Here is a 23,164-nt window from a genome sequence, read left to right as displayed (position 1 = left end):
TCGTTTGTGAAGTTTCTGCCATGCTTAATTCTCGACCACTCTGCCCCATTTCAGAAAACCCTAGCGACTTGGAGGTGCTCACGCCTGGACACTTTCTTATTGGCACTGCTTTCAACGCCATAGACGAGCCCGACATCACCCATCTCAACATCGATCGGCTAAGTCGCTGGCAGCGAGTTTGCCAGATGCAGCAGGTGATTTGGCGCAAGTGGAGCACTGCCTACCTATCGCTACTCCAGGAACGTGGGAAATGGCGGTCAGAAAAGGCAAATTTGTCGCCCGGCAGCATAGTCATCATAAAGGACGACAATCTTCCTTCGCTCCGATGGCGCATGGGCAGAGTCGAGAGCATCGTTCTTGGACCAGATGGCGTGGCCCGTGTTGCAGTGGTTCGAACAGCTGCAGGCATCATCCGAAGAGCTGTTGGCAAGTTGGCCGTTCTGCCCTTTGAGACCACCTCGTCTGTCAGCGTGACTCTTCCAGCGGGGGGAGCATGTTCGGAGCAGAACCCCTAACTTATAAATTCTACCCTTTATTCAAATGTCCAACTGCTAATGTAATGTAACATAACGTAACATAAACGTAAACGCAAAGTTGTTTACCAACACCCGCATAATGTAATCGCGCCTAACTTTGCTTATCTTGTTTTTATCTATCTTCTTTATCATCACTTCGTCTTCGCAACTCTTAACCGATTTACATCTTTCGTTCGTACTCGCAAAAACCTCGCAAGCAAGTTGTCGGTCGCGATCTTGTAAGCGCAAAACGCACAAACATTGTACACAAGAACAAACAAATAACACTCAGAGACACAAATATAAAACCACATCTCATTTAAATCGCAAAACATTGGCCTTTTTTTTGAAGTGCATAAAGCGGTAGCAACAAATTAGTTGCATTCCTCTGAACAGCATTGTCCGATTTAAGTGCTATATGTGCCGTTGTCTTCGATGATTTTCTGCAATTTTGATGGTAACTTGTATATGCCTCTCCTTAAGAAGTCCTTGTCCCTACTGGCAAAAAAAACTCGGCGATTCGAATTTCACAATCCTCCCTTGAACTCAATTTTTGTCCATCGAAAAAATTTTACATGGCCAAAAACAGATGGTAATCGCTTGGGGCAATGTCCGGACTATAAGGTGGATGCATTAACCATGGCTGGCCGCTTCTGTTCAAATGCAATCTTCAATCGCTCCAGTTGGTCACAGTAGAGGTCAGAATTGATGGTTTGGCCATAGGGCAACACTTCATAATGGATAATTCCTCTGATATCCCACCATACACTGAGCAACACCTTCTGAGCCGTCAGTCCTGGCTTTGCCACCGTTTGAGACGACTCACCGTGCTTCGACCAGGATCTTTTACGCTTTATGTTGTCATATGTGATCCATTTTTCATCACCAGTGACTAAGCGATCCAGAAATGTGTCGAGTTTATTACGGTGCAACAAAGATTCGCAGATTGATACACGGACGAAAAGGTTTTTTTTGGGATATATCATGAAGCACCCATACATCGAGCTTTTTTGTTAAATTTTTCGACTTTAAATGCCTATGGACAGTTTCCGTGCTTAGTTGCAGCTCCTCTGCGATGGTTTTAATAGTCACATGACGATCTCGATCCACTCTTTCCATGATTTTATCCGTATCAACGGTCACTGGTCGTCCGGAAGGCTTGGGTGTTTCGGTATCAAAATTACCACTTCGGAATCGCCTAAACCACTGTTCGGCGGTTTGAATCGAAAGTTTGTTATCTCCTAAGACAGCAATAATCTGTCTGCGAGATTCCGCAGCAGTTTTTCCCTGTGCGAAATAAAATTTCAAAATTGCTCGAATTTCTGCGTTTGTGAACTCCATTTCAATCGATTGTAAGGTGATGCCAATACCTTTCAAACGATATACAGCATTGTCAGATACGATTATATTTGACTTCACAAACGAAGCGCGAAATTTGGATGTAAAAACCGGTATGTCATTACCAAACAACCTAATATTTTTAGGGAAACCATCTAAACGGGTTCTTGTTTGAAGCGTTTGCTGAATGGCTACGATTTTGTTGGTTGGTTATAGTTTAGTCAGAAGTTTGCAATGCAGTGAAGGAGACACCTCTGTCAGAACGGGCCGGATCGGCCGACCATATCGGATAGCTCCCGTACGAGAGAATGAAATAAAAAATTCTCGTTCCGTTGTTTTTGATCAGATCGTCTTGATTTCTTCGAGATGGCGTTTTCTAACGACTAATGGCGTTTTCTAACTACTAAATTCGTATTATTTTTTTTATCAAAATCGGATATCTCTATCATATAGCTGCCAAAGGAAAGATCGAAAAAATATATAGAAATAATGGAAAAAAAAATTATAACGTCGTTGTTTTTAGTCCGTCGAGCATGATTTTCGTTTTCCGCTTTCGTTTTCCGCTTTCGATCTTAATTCGCAAAAGAAATATAACCACTGCATCACAAGTATCGCGTATTATTCTGCAATTTAAAATCATATTGTTTTTCAGAGCTTTTTAATAACCCTTGAAACGAGAAAAAATTTCTTTACAATCGGACATCGTTATCATAGGGCTGCCATAGGAAAGATAGAAAAATATGGAAATAACGGAAAGAAAATGATTACATCGTTGTTTTTTATCAGACAAGCATGATTTTTGGAATACAGAGTTTTCTAACGACTTTTGAATATCGAATTAAATTTCATTAAAATCGGACGACTTTATCATATAGCAGTCATATGGACAACAGTGGAAAATATGGAAATTTAATAGAAAAATCGTCATAGCTTCGATTCTGTTTAGCCTTTATATATTTCGTTCGACATATGACTCTGCCTTGATCATTGGCTGCGGAATTTTGTTTTTATTTAATATATTTCTAGCCTTTTTTTAAGTCTAGCTATAATCTCACATACCGAGACTGTCGCTTCGATTCCTTTAATAACTACATGTAGTCCTTTGCAATTTTTAAGTTGGTAGATGTAGTAACTTATTTTTCCGTTGTCGAGGTATTTGGCCACAGATCGATAGTCTTGTTCGTTGTCCACTTGTATTTTTGTTTCGTTTATGCTACCCCATTTTAAGGATTTAACATAGAATTTGTTTGCTCCAATTCGATCAGTTATTTTTTTGACCAGTTCAGAACAATTTGCCTGACGTCCACAAATTGGCTGTGGCCTTAGTTGCTTGGCCTTAGGTGTTTGAGTGGTATTGTTATCTTCTTTTAGATAACTCAGAATAGAAAATCGATTTCGTGTTAGCACATTGCTTGGTACAGTGGCTTCAACTTTCGTGGTAACTTTTGATTTATTTGTTTTCTTAGCTACTTGTGGGCTTAGTTTCCTTTTAACTTTCACGTACCGATCGATTCCTGTTTGAATTAACAGTCCGTTAACATTTATGGTATTTTTGGGTTGGGTATTGGCTAGCTTGTAAGAGTAAGAACTGACGAAACAGAAACTGCAGTTGATGTGGTTGTCGTTAGTGTCGATCTCACCGTCTTAAACGATGGCATTGTGCTAGTCGTTGTTGTTATGAGCAAATCGTTGGATATGTTGTAGGGGTCGGGGGACGGGCATTGGGCACTCCACGGATGTTTTTGGGATGCGACGCTTGGTCATAATAAGGCGGGAGAGAGCGAGCGTGCTCTCCTCGAACTCACTTGCAATTTTGCATGATGTCGATTCTAACTCTTCCGCTCTTATGGAGAAGTAATTACATTCTTTTACTTCACCTGGGAGCATAGAGCCTCTACAATTTTTTTTTAGAGTTTTCATTAATCTTTGGTTTTCGATCGTACTGGTGATTAGCCAGTAGCGACTTATCCTAGCGGTGGGGCTGCCACCTGGCGCCATCTAGGAGTGACGAAAGTTGTGTCCATAGTAACGTGGACGAGGGGGTGTGCGGGTCCGGGGAGTCGAAAATTGTTACTATTTCTAAGTGAGCGACAGAGCACAGAAGTGGTGGAGATTTGGAAAAAGAGACCGTTTTTTTTCTCGGGGAGCCTGGGATTCGAGCCCGGGCCTTTCGCTCTACCTCCTGGATGACCGACCCCCTGTTTCTAATTGACGAGCGCCAACGTTCGTCTTGTTGTTGTTGCCGAGCCTTGCTAATTATAGCTCTGGTGGAGCTGGTGCTCGTAAACGTTGGCTTTGTTTATGACCAGCTGTATTATTGTTTATTTTTGGTAATTTGAACTCTACTTGATAAATTTCATAGGCAAAATGAGCACTTGTAACCATGCGTAACCTAAGCGTCTTTTCGCGAAATGGAATTTGGCTGTTTACGATGTAATTTTTGTTACACGGCGGAGCGATATAAAAACATGTCTGTTGTCACTGACAGTGGAACTGCGAAACTGACAGACGGACGTACAGACTCATTACGATTCAGATCGTAGTGCTGATCAAGAATATATGTATATACTTAGTGTGGTCTGCGATGTCTCCTTCACTGCGTTGCAAACTTCTGACTTAATTTATAATACCCTCTGCAAGGGTATAACATTTAAAAAATGTTTGTTTTCCCTACCGACGTAAGCTAAGTGTTTCACAAAAGTCAGATACTTATAGCCCTTGTTATAAAATCCATACTAATATCCATACTAATATTATAAATGCGAAAATGTTTCTGTCTGTCTGCTACTTTTTCACGCCTAAACGGCTGAACAGATTTGGCTGAAAATTGGTAGGGAGGTAGCTTAGAGCCAGGAAAAGGACATAGGATACTTTTTATTCCGTTTGACATACCAAAAATCGCATATAAAGTGATTTACTACCCCAACACAGTGACAAACACACGCTACCATAGCACTTTAACTCAATTTTTGTGGTTTTCTTTTATCATTTCCAGTCTTACGTTGTAGTTTTTAAAACGGGTGCATGTCATAACGCCCAGTGTCATAGCGCCCGTGGCGCGTCTCAGACGCGTCAGATGTTAGATTCTCAGCGTCATGCGACTCAATGAGCTTCTGAGACCTATACGCAGACTCGGACCCTTCAGACCATGGAGGCTGAACGCCACGCATCTCAACGAGCTGCTGAGACAGTGGAACAGACTCAGTTTCAGATGCCGAACGTCACGCGCAATTGATTGCGGCAGAGTCTTACGAAGATTCACAAAGACGACGTCTTTTAAATGCTGAACGGCAGGCAGAAAGAAGACGTACGTTTTCAATGAGAACGTGGGAGGCATTTAATGGTGCCTTCTTTTGAGTATGGCCCTTTGATCGACTATGTTAATCACCGATTGGATATCATTGGGAGAATGGATAAAAAATTCAGATATTTTGAAGCACTGAAATGGAAAGAAGAACCTCCAGGTATGTGCTGTTCTGGTGGAAAGGTTAAAATTCCATTACTTGGCGAGCCAAAGGAACCTCTTAAATCTTTACTTTTATACGACAGTAACGAATCGCGGCGGCTTTTAAGCAGGACTAGAAAGTAAAATTCTTGCTTTCAGATGACGTCATTTGGTGTAGATAAGGAGGTCGTAATGCCTGGATTTTCAACTACTTTTACCATCCAAGGACAGGTGTATCACAGGATTGGTTCCTTACTTCCCGCAAATAATGAACATACAAAAATGTACTACAGTATTAATATGTTTTGTTATCACAACCAAATCCACAGCCAAAAAAGTGTATAGTGAAGCTTTAAGGTAAAAGTTCTGTAATATAAAAGTAAGAAACAACCAATAGAATCAAAATTGTAAATACAGAAATGTAAAATATACAATGACTTACAAAAACTCTTACAAATAAAAAAATATAAATAAAAGGTGTTCAGAGGAATGCAACTAATTTGTTGCTACCGCTTTGTGCACTTCCAAAAAAATGCCAATGTTTGTGATTTAAATGAGATGTGGTTTTATATTTGTGTCTCTGAGTGTTATTTGTTTTATATTTGTTTACAACGTTTATGTTTTTGCGTATACAAGATCGCGACCGACAACTTGCTTGCGAGGGTTTGCGAGATCGAACGAAAGTTATGTAAATCGGTTAAGAGTTGCGCAAAGAATGAGATGATAAAGAAGATAGATAAAACAAGATAAGCAAAGTTAGGCGCGATTGCAATTATGCGGGTGTTGGTAAACAACTTTACGTTTACGTTACGTTACTTTACATTAGCAGTTGGACATTTGAATTTAGGGTAGAATTTATAAACTAGGGGTTCTGCTCCGAACAAAAGGTAAAACTATTTAAAAAAAAAAAACAGCTAGTATTACATATATACAAATTTTTTTGATAACATAGCTACAGGCCGCGGCCTTAGGACTCTAGGCGGAAGCGAAACGGGCAAAAATTGTTTTAAATTAAATCAATAGCCAAAAAATAGCGTCACGAGGTTAATGGACGGTCCCCTATGCAAACAATAAGAAACAAAGTTTTGCTTTGTATACTTAAAGCCCCCCGAACAATAACATCAACCCCATTACCACACGAAAAGTTAGGAACTGTCCGACCAATCTCTTTCAGCTCAGCGGACTGGTCAGCTCTTCATGACATTTTGCATTCACTAAACTGTAAACTACATTTGAATCATTAATCCCTCACTACGCCGGCACTTGGATCTTTAACAAACCCAAAGTTCTATATTTTGCAAGATGCACTCAGAGGCAGGGCATTGACGTCATCAAATTTTTTTTAATTTTTTATTTTTAATAAAAACTTTCCTTAGAAAAGATTAGATATCCGTTTATCCAATATCAGTAAGTGAGAGCGAGGAAAATCATCAACAAATCATTCTCCGACGTCATTCACTATGACGTCATTCACTATGACGTCATTTAACAATCAACCATTTTTCGCAAAATAACCCCCTTTTGCAAATAATTTTTCTGATTTTATTTTGCATAAAAACCTTTCTTGGTGGTTGACGAAGATAATAAAAAAAAAGCCCGAAATCGGTTCAGCCGTTTTCAAGTGATGCGCGTTTTAACACCCACGCCAATTTTTTTTTTTTTTTTTTTTTTTTTTAGGATTTACAATTTAGAGTTTATATGCTATGTAATCTTACGGTAGTTTAACAATAAATTACATGTACAAAGAAGCTGGTTTAGGGGTGGCTTGGTTAAGCTAGCAGAAATCACAAGTTCATGGTTCGAGTCAGACGTCTGATTTTTTGGTTGAGGGCTGCGTAGCCCACCGGAATCTCTTTCATTTCGGTCTGCAGGCAAAGGAACTCGCCGCCTATACACATTATCGTGCCGGTGATGACGTTGAGCAGCCACCACGATGCGTTGGCGGAAAAGGAGCGGTTGTACCACCAGCAGATGAGCAAATGCAGGACGTGAAAGGTGCAGCTAAAGTCCAGGCAGAGCTTGGCCCGTCTCACGATGCACCACAGCGCCAGGGAAGCCGGGAACGCATTGAGGAGAAATGCGCAGATCACCAATCTGCCGCCCAAATCGTAGATGTGAATCTGATGGTACTCGAACAAATGATCCAGGCTGTAGTTATCCCCGGACAACTTGCTGGCCACGAAGACCAGTAGGCCAAGTGTAAAGTACACGCAGAATTGCATGGAAACGATCTGTGACTACAGCAACGTGGGATCTCACTGGGTATTTCTGAAGGTTCCGCCCTTCATGGTTGCCCCGGGTTTCCAATCCTGCTCTTCTATTGCGAAAGTTTCTAAATTTCAGCTGGCCATAACAAATTGACTCAGTCTGTTTTTTTATTATATGGATAAAATTAGTAAGAGCCTGCAGTTAAAATCATGACGTGAAATCCTACGTTACTTGATCTCGTGCTTCTTGCACAAACGTGTACGCTGCTGCAACAGCCTTGCGGGCAACACCTGAGACTCCTGCCTTTTATTAGCTTACGCCAAGCTTCTTCCACAGCCTCTGCCAAAACTCCTGTGTCCCGCCGCAATATTGGTTTTTCGAGTACATGTGCTCGTCGATGCAACCGCGGCTATTGTGACGATAAGCCATGGATTATAGTCTCGCTGAGGCCATATCATTAGAAATATTTTGTAGTTAAGTGGTCTAGTTCTCTGCACTACAAAGTCATTAAAGGGTTATATAGTAAGTAAATTAATTTACCTTCTAATTGATTTCATGTTGAAAAGTATTATCTAAACAGAACTGAGAAGGCTACTTGACTCATGGTATGATAATAATAAGGAAGTCTCTACGCCGACGTCAGTCCCCTATTGCGCACTACAATAAATGCGAGTGAAAGAGTGTGTTTTTTTTTTCGTAAGTGCGAAAAAAACAGAAACTTAGTATGTAGTTTAACCCTTACCTATGCTGTGTATGGGGCTTAAAATGGACTGTCACATGACAATAATTTTTGGTTTTTACCCAAAGCTGCGCCTCAGGATTCGCTCCCATATTGTTGACCTTTCAAAACATTTTTATGCAATAATAAATGTTACGACTTGTATGTACTTTCTGCCCTGTTCCTTAAGAACTAGTGAGGGGCATAGCTGAGGCCACCAGGCGGGTTGCAGGTTGCGGATAGCGAACGGCCTTCTATAAGGTTAGTTGCGAATAGGCGCAAGCAAATAAGCAACCCCGGACAACAGCGGGTACACCGAAGTCGGTGTACTGACAAGACGCTTGTCTGTTCGTCTTCAAATTATAGCCTCACACACCCCTCTTCCCTCACAATTACCTACCAACTTCCCTCCCCACAATCTCACTCCGTTGCCGAACTAAGGTGTCATCCGACCCGTGCCGATAGTCAGCCTGGCTGGGGGCTCGGATTATCAACTAGCCTAGCCTCTCACGGAGGGTTCACGCAAGTGGCGACCGCCTGACCTAATTATGCCTTACCCCAGTATGGCGGACCCGGACGGACCTTACATTCTCCGCAACTCATGGGATTTCAATATGAAGAAGAGCAACTACAATAAACTACCGCAGGATATCCCTGCCTCGAGTGTCGCAAGGCACTTCGAAAATCAACTCGACGGAGAACGACCCCAGGTGGGTCCAGCCCCACCCAAGAGCGTACCCACCGCCATCAGGTGTGCGTCACGGACGGAGAATGTGGGACAGACTCCACAATGGTCAACTTTCCCAGTCTGGGAACGTGCGCGACAAACAGGACCATCCCGGTCATCCCCGTGGCTGGACAGAAGACCAGGCCTGCCATGAAGGAGGACGGCCTCCCAGCCAGAGGACACCCAGGAGGCCTAGACGACCCCAACAGGAGAGGTCTGCTGGGGTCCAAGGTCAAGGCCTGATGAGCCTTGCACGTCGAAGGCGGCGGCATCTGCTGCCATACTCAGCGTGCCGAAGGCGGGTGAAAGGAGTGTGATCTGCAGCCACCCTCTATCTCCACAGCCGCTCTCACTGGCACACACACCTACTATGCCGAGGCCGGCAGAAGAGTCAGAGTGGCGGTACTACCTGAGGACTACCCACAGGTGTACTTGAGCCACGAAGAGCTGTCCGAGTTGGAGGAGGCCATCATGGACGACGTGATCCCATCGGCATGGGACACGGTAGTCGCATTCAGAGGGTCGGATACCTCCTTATCGACTGCCTGGACCAAGACTCAGCGGACTGGCTGAGGGCTGTTGTGCCCCAGCTAAGAACGTGGAAGGGCGTGCCCCTAGGAACTGGGGTAAGAGAGGATATCCCGGCATTCAATGTCACGGTCTTCTGCCCTAGAAGCGCGGAGAGAAGCAATGAGGATGCTGAGACAGAACAGGTTGGAGACGGATGCCTAGAAAGTGGTTTCCCAAGGTGGAGGTCAAAGATTCCCTTGACGAGCAGCATGAGCCTATGGGCTCAGAGAAGGGCTCCATCACGGACATGGAGGGGAGGAGTGAGGATGAGGAGCATCCCATGCCCTCCCAGGAGCCTCTCCTGGACGCCAGCAGCGAGATGGAGGCCGACGTCACTCTGACGGAAGGCAGTAAAGGGTAATTCCCGCCCCCTTCACCAACTTTGGAGCATCCGCTCCAATGATGACTGCATACAGTAGCACAAAGCTAGCCCAGGTGAACCTATACCGAGCCAAGGCCGTCCTGGCCAGGCTGTTCACCACTCAACATCTCGGGCTAGCTCTCATACAACAGCCTTGGTGTAACCAGGGCATTAAAGGCCTGGCACATCAAGGAATCAAAGGTAATATGCAACCAATTGGGTGTACACCCAAGAGCATGCATATTAATAAGAAAAGACATCAATTATAATATCTTTTCAGAGTTTCTAAGCAGTAACTGTGTTGCGGTAACGCTGAGCGGCACAGGCACGAAACCAGCGATAGCCATAGCGTTGGCGTATTTTGCTGGGAATGCAGCATGCCCACCACCGGAAATCATCGGACTCGTGGAGTGCTGCAGGAAGAAGAAGATGCTCCTGATCATAGGATGTGACACTAATGCATATCACGTGATATGGGGAAACACCGACGTCAATGTCGGGTCCACACCGACATTCATTACTAGAGTAAGAGAGGAGGTCCTAGACATAACTCTGATGAGCAGGTCTCTAGGAGCACTTACTAAAAACTGGCATGTGTCGCCAGAGGAATTAATGTCGGATCACCAAATCATTAGATTTTAATTAGACTTCAACACCGCTAGGGACAATCTCTCTAATGAACCGTCAGGTATACCCAGACATTCTTTAGAATTAGATCAGGCTGTGGGTAACCTCTGCGAGAAGGTTAGCCAGTGCTTTCGAGGACAGTTGCCCTCTTGGCAGACGGAAAGCAAAAAGAGACGCCCCATGGTGGAACGCCAATCTGGAACGGCTCCGTATCTCCACCCGCCGGCTCTTCAACAGAGCAAAAACGAGCAAGGAAAACTGGGAACAATATAAGTAAAGCCTGACACTCTACAACAAAGAGATCAGGAAGGTCATGCCCTCCCAAAAATAAAATCAAAATAAATCAACATGTCAACGGACATAACTCTTTCTGCTCCAGTTGCGGGAGCAACGTATTATAAATTGAGGGCTGGCTCAATGCTTTCTAACTATAGAGACTTCTGTGAGGCAATCAGCACAGCCCATGAAGGGGCAAGATTGCACAAGGCTATGGCCAAAGCTGCACCAGAAAGAAACCTAGCCCTGAGGAAATGGAATAACACATACACTTCCGACGATAGGGATAAACTAGCTTTACTCTTTGTCCACTCCGAGACACCTCAGACCAAGTCTTTAGTCTCTCTGGAGAGACTCAAATGGGCAATTGGGACCTTTTAACCATTTAAGTTACCAGGTTCGCATGGTATCTCACCATCATTTCTGCAGCAGGGATTAAACTTACTCCTAACCCGATTGAGGAAACTAATGTTGAGTAGCCTAGCAATTGGACACATCCCAAATGCGTGGCGTAGATCTAGGGTGGTCTTCATCCCCAATGTAGGGAAGAAAGACATCACCAACCCCAAGTCCTTCAGACCTATCAGTTTAACTTCGTTTTATCTTAAAACATTGGAAAAACTGGTAGACTACCATATTAGGAGAACAGTTCTCAAAGACTGTCCGCTGCAATCCACGCAGCACCCATACAGGGCAGGTCGTTCAACAGACACAGCACTGTACCAACTTTGTCACACTCTTGAAGGGGCAGTAGACAACAAAGAAGTAGGAATCTGCGCCTTTCTAGATATAGAGGGAGCCCTTGACAATGCGTCCCACGATGCTGTCATAGCGGCCCTCGCTACAAGAAATATGGATGCGACAACAAGAAGGTGGATTGGAGACGATTCAAAACACGTGCAAGCAAAGCAGCTGTCAACAATTAAGTGAACATTCAAAATGGCCGAACTTGTCGGAATAAGTGAGAGACATGAGTACCAACATAACGCCACAAAAAAATCGAAATTCGATACGAGTAACCCGGGAAAATGCAAAATTCACGATACTTTTTGGAAACACCTCGTATGTATGTGCATACATAAACGCAAGCAATAAAACATTTTTTTCGCTGGTTCGGTGCCTCTATATAGTTTCCCGAAAAAATAAAATCAAAATAAATCAACATGTCAACGGACATAACTCTTTCTGCTCCAGTTGCGGGAGCAACGTATTATAAATTGAGGGCTGGCTCAATGCTTTCTAAAGCTAAAGCGCTTGAGAAGGCCCTGACCGTCGAGAAGCTCAAGGAAATGAGCGAGGAACAACTGAAACTTCGTGTTCAACGCCTGGACGAGAGCAAGGCGACATTTATCCAGGTCCAAGACAGGCTTGAGGAGCTGGATCTTAGCGAAATCGGCAGCATGGTTCGAGACGAGTTTGAGGAGCTAACCATATCAACAGAAGTTAGGTTGAATAAAGAATTGGGTAAGCGAAAGGGTCCGACAATTCATGGCTCCACAGTTAGGCCAGAGCCCTCCATGGATTTCCATTGCATGTCAGCGGCTAGAAGATCTCATTTGCCCGAATTGAGACTGCCTGAATTTTCTGGGTTCTATACCGAATTTGCGGACTTTCAGTCCATGTTTAAGACCATTATCAACAGCGACGTTGAGCTTTCTAACATTGAGAAGCTGCAGCATCTCAAGACTTACTTAAAAGGTTCTGCCTTGGACACAGTTCGCTCATTGGAGATTTGCGAAATGAATTATGCTGTGGCCTGGGATTTATTGAACAACCGGTTCAATAACAAGCGGCTTTTTTTACAATCCCTCATAAATGCAATTTTGAGTCTCTCTAAAGTGGACATGCAGTGTGCCACGAAGCTATCTCTAAGTCCGATAAATAAAATGTTAATTTACGTGCTCTCTAATCAATGGGTTTGGCAAAACTCAGGCCAATTGGGAAGAATTCGCCTCGATTGATGAAATCCCTTCGATCGATCAGTTCACTATATTTTTGTCCAAGCGTTGTCAAAAATTGGAAAATGTAGAACACACTGCAGCCTTGTACTCAAATGGTTCACCATCAGGAAACACCCGCAGCAGAAGCATCTTAATTTCTACCACCACTTCGAGGCATGCATGTGTTGTGTGTGACAACAGTAACCATTCGATTTATAGCTGTAACCAATTTGCCAACCCGTCGGTACAAGAGCGCATTTAAAAGGCAAAGAGATTGGCGCTGTGTCTCAATTGCTTGAAGAAGGGGCATCAAATGCGCAGTTGTAGGTCAGGCTGCTGCCGAATTTGCGGGTCTAAGCATCATAGCCTGTTGCATCTTGGCTCTCAGCCTTCGACTGAGGTTCTGCGAGCTCCCGTTGCGGAACTAAGTATGCCAAACGCAATCGCTTCTAGCCGTGCAACCTCTTTGCTGGCTCAGAATGTGGATTCTGATGCTGTCCTTCTTCCAACTGTAGTCATATGCGTTCTAAGTCGATCAGGTGCTTGGATCCCATGCCGTGCGCTGCTCGACTCGGGATCACAAGTCCACGTTGTGACCTCCCGACTCGCTCACCAGTTGGAATTGCCTAAAACCAAGTCTACCGTATCAGTTGCTGGTCTTGGAGATGCTCGACTTGACTCTGAAGGAGTTTCCGTTTGCATCAAGTTAAAGTGGCATACCTCCAATTATTTCGCATGCCTATCTGCGCTTGTTGCTCCAGCGATTACTGACAATCAACCCAGTTTGACCGTTAAGCCCGAAGTCTAGAAAATTCCCGGTAATATTCAGTTGGCCGATCCTGAATTTTATAAGTCTCAGCGTATTGATCTTCTCATAGGCGCAAGCATGTTTTATGAATTCTTATCTGTAGGGCAGATTAAGTTAGCTGCTGGGTTACCCCTATTGGTCGTAACAGGAGGTGGATCATCTTCTATCAAGGAAACTGCATTACAGGGTCAAGCTGTGCATCGTGAATTGGTTGCTGCTGAAGGTCGTATGGATGAGCTAGTCCGTCGCTTTTGGGAGGTTGAGAGTTGTGGCGTGGCCACAGCCACCAAAGAAGAACTAGAGTGTGAGGCTCATTTCATGACCAATTTTCGTCGTTTGTACTCAAGCGAATATTCCGTAAAACTGCCTCTCTCTTGTGCCCAAAGACTCCTTGAGTCGTTGCAAATATTTTCTGCCCCACCACTGCGTTTTCAAGGAAGATAGCACCACGACTAAATTGCGAGTCGTTTTTGATGGGTCTGCCAAAACGTCTATTGGATACAGTTTTGGATTTTCCCTGTTGCATTGACTAGTGACGTCTGCAAGATGTATCGGTGTGTTCGCGTGGCTGAACCCGATAGCTTCTTTCAATGTATTCTTTGGTGTGGCTCACCGAACCAGGAGGTGCAGGTATTCAAGCTGGATACCGTGACTTATGGAACTAAGCCTGCAGCCTTTTTTTCCGTTCGAAAGATGCATCAATTGGCGCGTGATGAGAAGAGCTCATTCCCAATCGGCTCCAAAACCATTTTGCGAGACTTCTACGTTGCCGATCTGATCACAGGAGGTCCTCGAAATCATGTCTCAAACCACCAATTTGCTGTCACGGCGATGTCCTTAATCAAATTGCTGACTCGGAAAAGAAACATACCTGAAGTTTGACGATGGTTCTTGCTTGGGACCCTGCAGCGGATGTGTTCCGTTTCTCTTTTTCTCCCAAAGCCTCGTAAACGACTGGTGTTGTCCACAACTGCTCGGATTTACGATTCTCTTGGTCTCATTGGTCCTGTAGTTGCCAAGGCCAACATCTTTCTGCAGCAAGTCTGAAGAGAAAAGTTGTAGTGGGATGAGAGCTTTTCTGAGGCACTCAACACATCGTGGCTGAAGTTGTCATCAGACATGGGTCGTACCCACGAAATGAGTTTCCTCGACATGCGTTGCATCCAAATGGTGCTATTGAGGTTCACGGATCCTGTGACGCTAGCATCGACGCCTATGGAGGATGCATCTATCTCGATTCAATAGCTGATGGCAAACGCGAAGTGCATCTGTTTTGTTCAAAGTCTCGCACCTTTGAAGACTCTCACAGTTCCCAAATCAGAGCTCTGCGCTGCCTTTTTACTGGCCCAGCTGATGCGGGACGTACGCAACATTGATCTCTTCGATTGCCCGTTTTTTTGCTTTATCATGGATAAGCGATGAACCTTCACGTTTCCAAGTATTTATTGCTAATCGAATTTCTTTAATTCAAGACCTATCCAGCATGAATTTGCGCTATGTACCGACTGACTGCAGTCCAGCCGACATCTTGTCAAGAGGTGCTTTCCCGAGTGAGCTTCTGGAATCTGCCCTGTGGTTCAGAGGCCCAGCGTTCTCAAGAATCAGCACGATGGCCTGAATCTTGTTTGCCTGTGAAGACTCTGCCCGAGCTCAGAAAGCGCATTTTGGTTGGCGTCTCTACCGAAGTGGATCTGACTTTAAAATGCAAGTTTTTGAATTCCTGGCAAAAGATGACCCGCACCTTTGGATATGTATACAAATTTGCACACCGTATAAGACGTCCTGGTCTTGCCGTCGAAGACGTCAAAATGGGCACTCAGATGCTCATCAGATGTATCCAAATAAGCAACCTGGCTGATGACTACTGGAGACTGCATTCTAAGCAGCAAATTTCATCATCCAGCCCGTTGTTCTCTCTTTTGCCATTCGTCGATAGCTTCAGTCTGATGCGAGTTGATGGCAGGCTAGAGGATTCGTCCTTGGATTACAATGCGCAGCATCCTGTCATACTGCCACGCCAGCATCCAGTTACACGTGCCATTATACTAGATTTGGATCAGAGGAGCCCCCCACATTCGAGCGATTGAAGAATTCTGCCTAGAAGATTTGATTGAGTGGCGTTTTATTCCCCCTCGTTCACCTCACTTTGGAGGCCTTTGGGAGGCTGCAGTAAAAACGGCCAAATTTCATTTCTACCGTTCTGTTGGTCCATCGTTATTATCGTTTGATGAATTGCGCACTCTCGTTTGCCACATTGCGGCAATCGTAAACTCACAACTTTTACTCCCTCTTTCAGAGAATCCGGCAGATTTTTAGGCGCTTACTCCTGCACACTTTCTTGGCACAGTTCCACTGGTGTTGTTCTCTGAGCCTGACGTCACAAAGCTGAACTTCAACCGTTTGGACCGCTGGCAGAGTATTGCTTACTTTTAAAGAATGAAGAGTTTTTGACTCTGTTACAGCAACGGTCAAAGTGGCGCACTCCCAAACCTGCGCTACAAATCAACTATGTCGCCCTGGTCCAGAATGAGAACTTGCCTCGTGGAATTGGTGCCTGGATCCGACGGAGTTGCTCGTGTGGCAGTGATACGAACTTCTACTGGAATCCCTCGAAGAGCTGTCCGCAAGTTGTGCGTGCAGCCGAAGTTGGATCTGGTTGAAAGCCCTGGTCTCCCAACGGGGGAGAATGTTTGGTCATGCCGCAGTCCTAAATCAAAACACTAAATTTCAAATCATAGCTTAAATTCATTGCTTGATGTTTGCCTTTGTTTTGTTATTTGGCCTGCGCGGCAACACTGTTAGCAATTGTCATTGCTAACTCCCTTTTGCACTTTTGCTTATCGCTGCCTGCCCTTTGTCAACCGCAAGCTTCTATATAGTTCGAATTTATGCAAGCTCACAGAAGGCACGATCGCTGATCGCCTGCCTATCCTCTTCGATTTCGAATACTTTTGCTGCAAAAAGGCACAGACAAATCGGTCTGCCTGTCCAACGCACTTTCGCTATCAAAAAGGCACAGACAAATCGGTCTGCCTGCCTAATTAACCCTCGCATAAACAATAACTTTGTACAATTTTCGTCAAGGAAAAAATTGTTCGCAGCTTGGTCGGTATTTATGGGTTAACTTAGATATGGGTCGTTTTATTGATATCGGCCTACCTAAACTGTAATCTTGACTATACCTAAGAAAATATCCTTTAACCGATAATCATGTATATAAAGCCTAAGTTTGACTCAATAAAATTAGTACGAAAATAACTCTTGACGTATTCACTTCTCCGCAGCCCAATTTGTACTGTACTTATTGCGGCGACTATTGCCACTGGTTTTGTACTTGCGGCACGCAACAAAAACACAATTCCAGCATTAGGAATTCATTTGAATTCACACAAAGGCCTTGCTGCCAAGTAAATAAATAAGTGCAATTATAAAACTAAAATTTGTGCGGTTAATTCATTTGGGCACCACCACAGGTTATGGCCTTTGAAAAAGCTCACTGACCCAACAAGAATGATAACGTCGTTGTTTTCTAGGAAGCTAGCTTCCTTTCTTGGCTTGAAGTAACATGCTCTCATTTAGCTCAGAAACAGTTCCAAGTACCGATGTTTTTATATAATTAAAAATAGCCGTCACCTTTGCATTTTGTTTTGCTCCTGAAATCCATATGTCGAGAAGCTCTCTGTTTTTAAAAGCTAGGTTAGCACCTGTCGAGAAGCTCTCTGTTTTCATAAGCTAGGTTAGCACCTAAACAGTTAAGTTTAGAAGAAAGTGCGCAAAAGTGCAATTTTATATTAACTGAATATTATGCGATTTGAATACTCTACAAATTAAAAATAATTTAGAACTGGAAAGAGCTGGAATTACTTGTTGCTTCACTTAAAAACAAAAATTCAACACATCGTTTAAGTCAGCTCACGAACCCCCGACCGAGGTGGTAACTCCCGACAAGATACCAGAAATCCGGGAGAATACTAGATAGAGAATAGCGTAGGTAAAAGCAGAAAAGGCGTGCGCGCACATAAGGGAATACGGAAATCAGTTGCACGAGGCCAAGGTAGGGTAAAGATGTAGTTCGGAGGATTAGAATAAGGACAGGTAACGATCGCAACGCAAGACATAGGAACACGCGGAACTCAGACGCCAAGTAAGAAGATAAGATGATTGAATGATTAACTAACAGAAAATATGCAAAGATGACTGTTGAGTTAGCGAGCTTTTTCACTAACTATTTTTTGGCAAGATAATACAAAGATTTAATTTAGTTTTATAAAGTGTATTTAATTAACTCCAAGGGAAAATATAACAAATTTATTTCAAATTCACTTAAGTATGTTTATTGAATACAATAGTTTATTTAGCGGCACGAGGGCGGCGACAAAATAATACGAAAAAATGCGCAGACAAACCCGAATTGGTTTGAGCGTTAAATGCAACGATCTAGCAACGACTAATAACAATTTTCAGCAATGCAGCTGCATGAGCCTGACAAAGAAATACGAGGTGATAAATGATAAGCGAGAACAAAGTGATGGTTAAGAGAATTGCCTCGCAGGGCAAGAGAATTTAAGAGAGTTGCCTCGCAGGGCAGTTTACAATAGTTTTTAGTTATTATGTTAAAAAAACAAAAGGGATGTTATTTCAGTTGTTTGGGCTGGACCAAACAATGGAAAATATTCGTATTTTTACTTCCTCACCACCCTAATGTCGAATATCATTATGAATTCGATAAACTAGAACCACTCGGTTTGGGACGGACGATCCCCTACTAAGTAGGTTGCGTAAAGGGACAGCGGATCCTCCCTAGTTGACCATTCGTTTTTGGGACGAACGATCCTCCCTAAATAGGTCGCGTAGAGGGACGGCGGATCCTCGCTACCGCGCTCACGCAGTGTATCGATCGGTCTTCAAGGTTAGTCCCGAGTCCGATTGTCGGCAGCGGTGGAATTTTCCATTTCAAGGTGGTTTGTAGAGTCCAGCTAAAACCCTCAACAGAGTTCCACCAGGAAGCGGCCAGAGTATAGCTGTGTGAGTCATAGTTGACCTGTTCGAAGAAGCGGATGGATATACGCCCCCGTAAGGACGAGCTCGAAATCCTGGTGCTGGAATTCGGGTTCTGTGCGGACGGCACGGTTTCCTATTGGACAAGTAAATACGAGGTGTGTTCAAAAAGTATCGCGAATTTTGTGTTTTTTCAAAAATTATTTATTTATTCATGAATATCTATTTTGTCCCCTTCAAAGTTATCCCCATGAGATGATATGCACTTGTGCCAACGGTTTTTCCAATCTTCGAAGCACTTCAAAAAATCATTTTTTTTATCTTGTTCAGCTCCTCCTTCGATGCCGTCTTTATCTCGTCAAGTGTAGCGTAACATCGTCCTTTCATGGTCCTCTTCAATAAGAATAACAACAGGGGGCCAGATCTGGGAAATACGGTAGCTGCGGCATCATTAGTGTGTTGTTTTTGGCCAAAAAGTCGCGCATGAGCAACGATGTGTTTTTGTTCTTCCACAAATCCGGGCGTTTCTGGCGGATTGCTTCGCGCAAATTACGCATAACTTGCAGGTAATATTCCTTATTGACCGTTCTTCCCTGTGGCAAGAACTCATGATGCACCACGATCCTGCAATCGAAGAAAACTGTCAGCAAAACTTTCACATTCGACCGAACTTGGCGCGCTTTTTTCGGTCTTGGCTCGTGCGGCAGCTTCCATTAAGATGATTGAGCTTTGGTTTCCACGTCGTAACCATAAACCCACTATTCGTCTCCAGTCATGACCCTCTGGAGCAAATTTGGGTCGTCGCGGACAGAGTTTAACATCTCACTAGCAATGTTCATGCAATGCTGTTTTTGGTCGCAATTGAGCAATTTTAGTACGAATTTCTTCTCGGCCTTCTGAGAACATTTTGTACCACCGATAAACGTTGCTTCGGTCCAAGGTAGCTTCTCCGTATGCCACAGTCAACATTCGGAATTCATTTCGTTTTTCACACAAAATTTGATACAGGATCTTTGATCCATTTTTTCGAAAAGGTAAAAATCGAAGACGATCCAAAACACGTGCAAGCAAAGCAGCTGTCGATAATTAAGTGAACATTAAAAATTGCCGAGTTTGTCGGCATAAGTGAGAAACATGTATACCAACATAACGCCACAAAAAAATCGAAATTCGATACGAGGTTACCCGCGAAATTCAAAATTCGCGATACTTTTTGAACACACCTCGTACCTCCACCGTCGTTTCACCACTTGGGAGCCGTGCTACTCGTCGTGGAATCCACCCTAGCTTGATGCTAGATTCCCTGCTTCCACCACCCGAGCCCAATAGCGGGCTCACCAACTCAGGAAACATCTTTAAGAGTCCCCCTTTCCCAACATTTGCTCCCAGAACGGATGCGCAAGTAGAATCAAGGTTCGACGGAGAGTCCGACGCGTTGATGTTGATCGCTGATCTCAAGGAGGAAATAGGAACGTATGGGGTAGATCCGGAAGAAGTCCCACGGGCCATGTCTGAGATTCTCAAAGGTAAAACAGCCCGTTGGTTCCGTAAGAGACACTTTCAGACAGCCTCTGGGTCAATGGCCCGACGAGAATTCCAGCCACGCTATTTCGAGTGCTTGGAAGACGGAATCAGGACCCATGTTCAAGAAGTGAGAGAAGCCTTTAAGAATGATTTGCGCGAATTAAAGACGAAAATGCAGCAAGCCGGGTACTGCGAAGAAGACGATGCTTACCGGACCTACAAGAATATGGCGCCAGAATACCAACCACACAAATTCACGACATTGGCACATTTGACACAGATGGCGACGGAACATAAAAACGCGAGACAGCTGAAGTCAAGTCGCGCCGCAATCCCGATGACAGGGAATCAAAAGCGGAGGAAAAGTTGCCTGAGATGTCGAGACCAAACGAAGACTGTGAAAAAGAAGGTGACCAACTGGAGGTAGGAAAGGATGGCATAAGGCCCGACCAACGGAAATTCATCGCTCGCGAACTGACACTCTTCGAGAATCTTCAGGGAGTTTCACATGGCGGAGCATTGGATAATCATGCGGGATGATAAACTAGTAAAACAAAGGTATTACCCAAGGAATCCTGCGATGCAACAAGTGGTCGACGCCCAAGAGGACGAACTTTTTCGCGCAGATACCATTGAACCTTCCCGGAGTCCTCACCGTGCTCCGATTATATTGGTCAAGAAGAAGACAAGCGATTGGCGTATGGTGTTGATTATCGGCAATGGAACACCCATTCGAAAAACCATATTTTGAAGAAGTTACGACAAGCGCGATATATTTCCACGTTGGATCTAAAACACGGCTATTGGCAGCTACGCATGGCTTGAGATAGTCGTTAATTCAAGGTCTTCACAGTTCCAGGTAGCGGACTATTTCAATGAGCTACATTCAGTCAGCGCAACTTTTCAACGTGCGAACAAATCTGAAAGTGGATCTCCAGAAGTGTGCTTTCTTCAGAAGAATGTTGGCCTACTTGGGTCACGTGATTAGCAGTGGTATTCCTTCACTGGCAATAGACAGCCCTAGAGCATATGAATCGCATTTTAACCACGGCTCCGGTAGTAGGCTGTACCAATTTTGACCGGAAATTCGTACTACAAACCAACGTAAGCGAGGGCAAGTGGATCCAGAAAATCGAGTATGGAGTATGGTGCTTCTGCGACGCCAAGGATAAAAAAGACGACGCACGGCCAACATCGCCCAACTCAAGCCTTATTACTTTGGAGAGGCCACTGATGAGAAACCCGACGGTGCTACGAAGAAAAGGAGCGTGGGTAAATAGACGAAAGAAAGGAGCCCAAAGGTAGTAAGTTATATGAATCCTATATATACCATAGATTATGTAAAAGTTAAGAACCTTAAGTCCAGGGTTCACTGCATCGATGATTAAGAATTTTTGAAGTCAGGTCGTAATTGACAAGGGTGGCACCCGGTACGTCATCACACGGAGGCTTTTTCATCAACCCCCGGTAGACAGTCACATTTGTTGAGTACAAGTTAACAATGCAACGGTGATGTGAGATAAGAGCACGACGACGGCGCTATAGTCTTACACGGGCGCTGGTCGACGGCTGTGATCTGTGCGAGTTAGGGTTACGATTAAGCTCTCCTTCTCTTATGTTAATCAGTTCTGAGCTGTCAGCCGAAGAATAAAGGCACCTTTTCCAAGAAGTGTGTGTTATTTTTTCTAATCACCGTTGGAGTAATAGCTGGAGCCAACAAGAAGAGGATCAGCAGCATTATCGTCACTGATCGTGGCCACCACCGGGTCTCGATCGGTGCTCTGCATCGTTATACGAGTGCAGAGGCATCTACCAAGTGACCGGCCGTTGTGGGCAGCAACTTGCCACAGCGGTTACATCAGAAGCAACACTTCACTTGTGCAGGTGGAGAGTATTGTGAGCAGACACGCTGCTACAATATAAAATAACCTTATCTGGCGCCCAACCGAGTCAAAGACCCCGACGAAATCTCCAAGCCTCGAAAACACGAGGAGAAACAAAATCATCATCTTAAAACTGGTACCCTAGGACGGACTGTTCTGGACCGCACAGAAAATTGCGAAAGAGAAAGAAAACTTTCATAGATTCATGTAAGTGAAACCTTTTCATGAATTGCCAGAAAAAAATTAAAAGAAACGATAATAAAATAACATATTTAAATTTGTGTTATTTCTTATAACACATTTATTTTTGAAAACATGTCGACATTAAAGTCAAGAAGACAGAGTGATTTATTTCTGTGTGTGACGCGGGGTTTTTTTTTCGAATCAGTAAAATCACGTCAAATAAGCGACTATTTATATTGTTTGGTACGAAGACTCGCCATCAAATTGATTTTTCTGATTGGGAGACATTAGTGGACTTAGTGAAAGACGTAGTAACGCCCAACGTTGTGATCGCCATACATTGTAAGCTGGTCTGGTTCGTCTCTCCCCGGCCACTAAATTTTGGTATTGTAAGTCTTGGGTGGCGGACGTTTTGAAACCGGACGAGCAAAAGAAATACTAGTTGTGGAGCAAAACAGGGCTCAAAGAGCTGCCCAGAAAAATATTAAACAAGTGCTGCTCGACTATTTTTTTCCAAAAATGGGCAAAATAGCGGCTGAAATCGTTCAAAACTGCAGGATTTGTCAGAAGGCAAAATATAATGGACACTCATTAATGCAGGAATTAGGAATTTTCCCAATACAATCGCGGGTGGGAGAGACGTTACACATGGACATTTTCTCAACAGGGGGAAAGTACTTTCTCACTGCTGTCGATAAATTCAGCAAGTTTTCGGTGGTCCAGCCAATAGCATCGCGTGCCATATAAGATGTGAAAATCCCAATCCTTCAACTGGTGAATTTTTTTTCTAATGTTAGATCGATTTATTGCGATGATGCGGCATCGTTTAACTCCGAAACTATACGATCCATGCTAAAAAAAATCAGTACGATATCGATATAGCAGAGATTAAAGAAAGATTCCAAGACAATGATGACCCACCCAAAGAACCCCTCAGAGGCTGAAGATGGAGTAACTCTTAAACCGACGCAATAGACCCCTCTGCTTACGCAGAGCTCTACGTTGGGCTCCCCACGACAGGAACCGATCTATAAGATGCGGGC

General features: G+C 44.0%; 2 protein-coding genes across 2 annotated transcripts in view; both read right to left on the bottom strand.

Annotated features, from left to right (window-relative positions):
* Positions 1 to 23,164, bottom strand: part of LOC108087052 (acetylcholine receptor subunit alpha-like) — a 201,630-nt gene that overhangs the window by 47,068 nt on the left and 131,398 nt on the right.
* Positions 7,083 to 8,527, bottom strand: LOC108102196 (protein SYS1 homolog). Its single transcript, XM_017206899.2, is given in 1 exon segment — positions 7,083 to 8,527. A coding segment is annotated over 1 exon segment (504 nt). The 5' UTR covers positions 7,587 to 8,527.

The sequence above is a fragment of the Drosophila ficusphila genome, unplaced genomic scaffold (assembly GCF_018152265.1).
Source record: "Drosophila ficusphila isolate 14025-0441.05 unplaced genomic scaffold, ASM1815226v1 contig_106, whole genome shotgun sequence".
Taxonomy (NCBI): Eukaryota; Metazoa; Arthropoda; class Insecta; order Diptera; family Drosophilidae; genus Drosophila; species Drosophila ficusphila.
This window is presented reverse-complemented; position numbering and strand designations above follow the sequence as displayed.